Source organism: Mus caroli, chromosome 8 (assembly GCF_900094665.2).
Source record: "Mus caroli chromosome 8, CAROLI_EIJ_v1.1, whole genome shotgun sequence".
NCBI classification, from domain to species: Eukaryota; Metazoa; Chordata; class Mammalia; order Rodentia; family Muridae; genus Mus; species Mus caroli.
Genome location: NC_034577.1, coordinates 20,133,209 through 20,140,100, shown reverse-complemented (window position 1 = coordinate 20,140,100; position 6,892 = coordinate 20,133,209). Strand labels below are relative to the sequence as shown.

At 42.6% G+C, this 6,892-nt stretch overlaps 1 protein-coding gene across 8 annotated transcripts in view; it reads right to left on the bottom strand.

Moving 5' to 3' along the window:
* Nsd3 (nuclear receptor binding SET domain protein 3) overlaps positions 1 to 6,892 on the bottom strand; it is a 119,675-nt gene that overhangs the window by 52,694 nt on the left and 60,089 nt on the right. For all 8 annotated transcript variants that reach the window (XM_021169289.1, XM_029480236.1, XM_021169288.1 and 5 more), the window contains exons 6-7: positions 4,027 to 4,542; positions 1,061 to 1,187 (exon numbers count right to left, since the gene is read on the bottom strand). In XM_021169289.1, coding sequence (XP_021024948.1) covers positions 1,061 to 1,187; positions 4,027 to 4,542 — 643 coding nt within the window. The remainder of the gene's footprint in view (positions 1 to 1,060; positions 1,188 to 4,026; positions 4,543 to 6,892) is intronic.

The window sequence follows — 6,892 nt, the reverse complement described above, 5'->3', positions numbered from 1 at the left end:
GTAGGGGAGCAGGGCGGAGGGAGAGTATAGGGAACTTTCGGGATAGCATTTGAAATGTATATTAAGAAAATAATAAATAAATAAATAAATAAATAAATAAATAAAAGAGACTGTCTCCCACAAGAAGTCCCCTGAGACCTACATGCATGCTGTGGCATGTGTGCAAGTGCACACATACACACATAAATAAGTAAAAGTAATTCCAACTTTAGATACAAACATAGCCTTAAAGTCTTCCAAAGGTACAACCTTACTAAATACAGGCATTTTTCTTTCTCTGTTTTTGTTGTTGCTGTTTCCTGTCATTCTGTTTTGTCCATCTCTGGCAGACCTGGAACTTGCTATGCAGGCAAGACAGGCATCAAACTCACAGAGACCTCCCTGCCTCTGCTGCCGCCTCTGCAGCCGGACTCCCTCCCTCAGACATTTCTCTTTTAAGGATGAGGAGCCACTAGCACTGCACACATCCAAACAGCAACTCTATCTCCAACAGAGTTAGATAAAGGAGCAAAGGGTGAGGGTGAGACTGTCTCCGTGGCTGCAGAGGAAGCTGCTGTCCTTCGCTATAAGATATAAAGGACTTCACAGGCTTACAAGTCACAGCTGTAACGCCCCACCCGCACGCCCTTCTTTCTTTTCTTTTCCGAGCTGGGATGTTGCTGGTTTCTTTTAGCAAGGATTCCATGCACGCCACCATGCTCAGCATAGAATTTACAGCTACACTCTTAGTTATGGAAGAGTGCTTGTATTTAGGGAAAAGAACTACGACTACAACTCCCTAGCTCTGATTCTATTGTTTCCTTCTAAAAGAATTACTTTAAAATCCAAATGCTGAATATGCTGTTTCCCTGTACGTCTGTGCACATGTGCACCAGAAGAGGGCATCAGTCGCCCGGGGCTGGAGTTACAGAGTTGGCATACAGAGCAAGGACTCTCACAGTGAAATACTTACGCAGTATGTCATTATGGCCTGCCTTCATTCAGCCTCGTTTACCTCTGACAACGAAAGTTTCTTAGGAACCCCTGAGGATGGAGCCAGGGGCCCCTCAGTCACACCCACCTGCAGAACCAGACGTTGCCTCCGGAGATGACGCGCTCTGAGCTGGCTTTTCAGTTCTCTGACTTGGTGAAGAGATTATAAGCCTGTCTTGCCCCCTGACACTTATTTCTGTTTTGTTACCAATTCCCTTTAAAATGAGGTAGAATAAAAAGACAAGTTAGTAGGCACATAACAGCATGAGCTGATACAGATGGCTTAAGGTGACCGTAATTTGCTCAAACTTGTAATGCCAATTATGATTAGTCGTTATCAGGATGCATTTTAATGAGATCCCTTGAAAGAAAAAGAAAAATTTGCCTTAAGTTCAGATGATGAACATTCTTTTTGTTTGTTTGTTTGGCTTGGTTTTTCGAGGCAGGGTTTCTCTGTGTAGCCCTAGCTGTCCTGGAACTCACTCTGTAGACCAGGCTGGCCTTGAACTCAGAAATCCGCCTGCCTCTGCCTCCCAAGTGGTGGGATTAGAGGCGTGCACCACCACTGCCTGGCAAATATTCGTAACAAATAAACTCACATTACCCTGTTTTCTGTCAAAAAAAGGTAATTCCTAGTCTGAACAGTTTTTTTTATATACCAGTGTCATTTGGTTGCTTATTGCAAAGGCAGAAAGGTCACTGTGTCTTGAGATGAGAATACCATTAGATAAAAGAGATATGCCATTTATATTACAAACCGAGATCAAGTAGGTAACAAGGAACAGACAGACAATAAGTGCAGTTAATTTAGATCTTAATTTAGGTATTTTTTAATGTAATGAAATAAGAGTAATTTTAAATGTTATTTATTTTTCAAAAGCTCAATTTGTCCTTTAGGATTTATTGATTTTCACTTTATGAGTGCTTGCCTGCACTTATGTGTACCACATGTATGCCTAGTACCTGCAGCAGCGGGGTCCTCTGGAGCAGGAGTTATAGAAGGTTGTAAGACACCATTTAGGTGCTGGGAACCAGACCCAGATCTGTACAAGAACAGCAAGTGTTCTTAAGGGCTGAGCCATCTCTCTAGCCCCAAAAGATAAACGTTTTATCTTGAATTGTCTTTAATAGCCTTAGGGTGTTGAGGATATTTTTCATACAGAAGTAAATAAAACCAGCTCTAAGAATAAAGGCAATTTGCATTCAAACAATATGCAAATGCTGCTATCAAAAGAATCACAGTGGGGCTAGCAATAGCTCAGTGGCTAAGAGCACCTGCTGATGTCTAGGGGACTAAGTTTGGTCCTGACACCAGTGTTGTGGGGCTCACAACAGCCTTAAGGGATCCGACACTCTGGCAAGGAAAGGAAATGAGAAAGAGGGGAGTGGGGAGTGAGAGGAAGATGGGAAGGGAGAAAGCAAAGGGACAACATGGAGACATTGGCTGGAAACAAATTTAAGCTGTTCTGGAAAACCTGGCTCTGTGGAGATCAGTTAAACCCACAGGCAGAAAGAATGGATGCAGGACTCTTGATATTTCTAACCCAAGTCTCAACATGAAGCATCATCGCTATGCTGTACTTAACCAGTTACTTAAATGTCTCTGTGTCTATGCTAATGGTGAAGAAAGAACATAGTTCCTTAATATACACAGACATGTGATACAATTAAATCAAAAGCACAAACCCCGAGTTATGAAGTAGGCTGGGAGGCGTGTACATAGTACAGTGTCATCAAGAATTCTGACGCCTGCAAGCCAAAACTTAAGTGCCTGCGATGGAAACCCAGGGTGGACTGAGGGAGCTTTACACAGAAACCCGGGGTGGACTGATGGAGTTTTAGTGGCTGACTTATACCACTGATTACCCTTTCCAACACAGTAATGGAATTTCTTCTCTAAAACTCAACAAGCTATCCCAAGCTAACAGAAATCTAACAAAACTGCTGCCACAGCAATGCCAAACTAAATGTGTGGCCTTTTCTCACAGCTTCAAGCTGGACGGAGAGAAGGCCTGAGCAAGGCCTAAGTATAGCTGTTAGGAGGAGTATTGGCCAGGAGGCAGGACTAGCTGGATTTTTTAATTTTCTGAGGCAAGGTCTTGCTATGTACCTCAGGCTAGCCTAACTCTTTGTGGCTCTGCCTTCTGAGTGCTGGGATGACAGGCATGCACTACCAAGCCCAGAGAAATGAGCACACCATTTAACAGAACTCACCATGCGCAGACTTAAAGATATGCAAGAAATCCTCACTAAACCTGCAAACTCCAGCACAGTAGCCACATGGGGCTGACCTGAAATGTGGCTAGTCTCCAGTAAGATGTAAAACATGAGCTTAGTTGGTACAGAGCTTGCCTATGGAGTGCTGGGCTGCATCCTGAGCACCAGGTGTATGCTGTGCAGCTGTAATCTATAATCCCAGCACTTGGGAGGTATAGGCAAGAGACTCAGAAGCTTGGGGTCAAACTCAACTATGCAGACTAGCTTGGGCTATATAATGCCCTAGAGAGGTTGATGGAGGAGGATATACACTGAATTCAAAAGAGTGAGAAGACAAAGAAAGGAGGAAAAGCTCACCAATCCCTTTGTACTGACTACACACTGAACTAATGCTTAACTACATTGAGATAAAGGAACTGTATAGATACAATTAAAACAAAACAAAACAAAAACCTACTGCTGGTGCAACCAAACAAATCAGCAGGCACAATTATTCCAGTAGGTTGTTTTAATAGCAATGGTTAATTCAGATAAAAGAAAATTTTTAATAAAAATCATACTTTACAACAAAGAAAAACTAACTCTACAAATTAGAAACAGGCAAACTGCCCAGTTTCTTCCATGACTTTCAGGAGCTAAGCTCAATGTTGGCTGCATTGTTCAAGATTAATCTACCACAGATGGGGATGTCACAGAGGGAAACGGGAAGAACAGAGCTTTCCGCCCAGAGTAAACAGGAATGTACGCTTCGAATGCAGTGGCTCCAAGGGGGATTTAAATCACATTCTTAAGTGGTTTTTAGTAGCACTCCCCAAACCCCTAAAGAACAAGAGGTACCTTCGTTGAATAAACAAACTGATCAATAAACTTCCCATCTCCTGTTGCATTCTGGAGAGCAAACACTTGTTCAATTTTCACAACTGGAGACATATTACACTTCTGCAAATCTAGGCTCCCTTTGTGCATTGTGATGGAGGCTGGTAAGGACTTCCTTGCGGCTGCTGTTTTCCAGGCGATTTTAACAGGAGGTGACTCTTCCTCTTCCAAGCTAGTATGCCGCCTCTGGCTCTGCCTTCGAAGGTCAGTACTTGATTGTGAGGAGGCCACCTCCCCAGCACTGGTCTGTTCTGGCTGACTGTTCAGCACAGATCTTGGTCTTCGGGGTTTCTTGACTTCCGTCTTAGAGGTAACATTCTTCTTTGCTTGGGACGAAGCCTCTTCTGGCTGCTTATCAATATAGATGAAAGTGTACTGCTCTACTCTTTCCTCCCGAGTCATTTTCAATGCTTTCTCTGCATGAGCAATGCCAATGTCCCATTGGGCACGTTCTCTCTGAGGTCGGGGTTTCCGAATCTTTATGAAAAAGATAAGAGTCTTTGTGTGAAATGTTTAATCCAATAGGCACACTAAAATCAACATGTATCTTCCAAGCACTCTGCAATTTTTTCAAATACACATAAATATTTTTAGATTCTCTAAGCAAATAAATAGAATGTGCTGATCCTGTGCCATGAATAAACTAGTATTAATCTATTAAGTGGCATGAAAGTCTGTCCTTTTATTTATATTTCTTTTGATGACTACTCTGCTGAACAGCACCCCAAAGAGGAGCTGTTCCACATCACATGTGTTGAATAGTATTAGTGAAAGAGAGGGAAGACTACACACATGACTTGTGTTCAGGGGCCAATAAACACTAACATTAAACACGCTTCTGCAGAGTCGCCGCTTTCCTCCATGTGTAGCTAAGTAGTCAGGTACTGTGGAGACATGTGACCAGTTGATGCCAATATGCCAACAAGGATAGAGTGAAGAGAAAGGAGAAAATCTAAGGGAGCAACAAAACAAAGGAAAGCCAGTGTGGGGTGGGGGTCGGGGTGGGAGTGGGGTGTTGTGTGTGTGTGTTTCGGTTACAGAGTAGTGGTCAGCAAACCCTGGACGCCTGTCCACAGAGGCTGAGCAGCAGAGTCTGCACTGGCAGGAGGGTAAGAAAGCGCTGAATCAAACTGAAAGAAGCTAAATAAAAGGATGAGCAAAGTAAGGAAGAACTGTTTAGGCAGGCAGGGGCCAGGGAGGCACTCGGCAGCGGCGCTGGCCTCTACGCCTCACTAACCATCCCTGGGACCCACATGACAGAAGGGGAGAAACAACTCCTCTAAGTTGTCCTCTGACCTCCACACACACTGCAGCAGGTGAGCTATACATGTATAGACAGAATAAATACAATAATAATGCTGAGCAGAATGGTACACGCCTTTAATGCAAGACTCAGGAGACAGAGAAAGGCAGATCTGCAGGAGTTCAAGGCCAGCCTGGTCTACAGAGTGAGCTCCAGGCCAGGAAGGGCTACACAGTGAGACCCCATCTCGGAAAAACAACAAAAAGTGATAATAAAATTTTTTAAAGAGGCAGACTATGAGATGGCATAGTATATGCTAAATGTTGATGACTAAGTATTTAAATTTAAGTCTTATAAAATTAATTAAAATCCTCTGTGTCTCCACCCAGATGGAAAGATGGCTCAGCCTTGAGCGTATGTATTGAAGGCAAGGCATGATGGCAAATGCCTTTAGTCCCAGCACTTAGAAGGCTGAGGCAGGCAGATTTCTGTGAGTTTGAGGGCAGCTTGGTAGTTTCAGGATATAGTGAGTTTCAGGACAGCCAAGGATACAAAGGGTGACCTAAACCACGCCCCCTGCATCCCCTTCTCTGCCCCAAAAAGCATGTACTTCTCTTCCAGAAGAGCAGAGGTTGAGTCCTAGGACTCAGGACAGGCAGCTCATAGCTGCCTGTCACTCCAGCTCCAAAGAGTCAGATGCTTCTGGACTCTGTTTTTTGTTTTATCAAAATAAATAAATAAAGATGATGGTGATAATAATTACTATTCCTTTTTATTTTATCCTGTGGTAAAGTTTAGTTGGTGTTTGCTGTTGGTGGTTAAAACTCTTTCTACAGACCAGGCTGGACTTGAACTCACCCAGACTTGCCTGCTCCTGCCTCGTATATGCTGGGGTTAAAGCACAGGACACTCCTAGCCAATATGTAGCAAGTATAAAAAAATTAGAAATTTCTGAATTATAAGAGACCTACACTAACTGCATGATATACTTGAAAAAAAATTACCTTTATGAAACCTAGAACTGAGTATGTATAATGAATATGCCAATAACAGATAAAATATAACCAAACTAAGACAATAAATTAAAAAAATCAACGAGAGAGAGAGAGAGAGAGAGAGAGAGAGAGAGAGAGAGATTGATTGATTTCCTGGTTCTATAATGCATGCTCTAAGATGAACCCAGTGACTTAAGCCTTCCGTACCTTACTTTCTTGATCTGTTGAAAAGAACAATACCTTACTACCTTAGTTAAATTATTATAAAGATTAAATAAGTATATCAATACTTTAAACAACACTTATTTCACAGAAAGTACTAAACTTTTTTACATGGTTTGATCTTAGTTTTTAAAATAGTTCTTATTGTGTAGCCTAAGTTGACTTTAAACTTTGAACTCTCCAATGTTAGCCTCCAAAATGCTGGCATTACAGATATCACACATCTGGTTCTTATCACGTATTTTTAAATCTTTGATAAAAATAAGTTTATTAGCCGGGCGTGGTGGCGCACGCCTTTAATCCCAGCACTCGGGAGGCAGAGGCAGGCGGATTTCTGAGTTCGAGGCCAGCCTGGTCTACAAAGTGA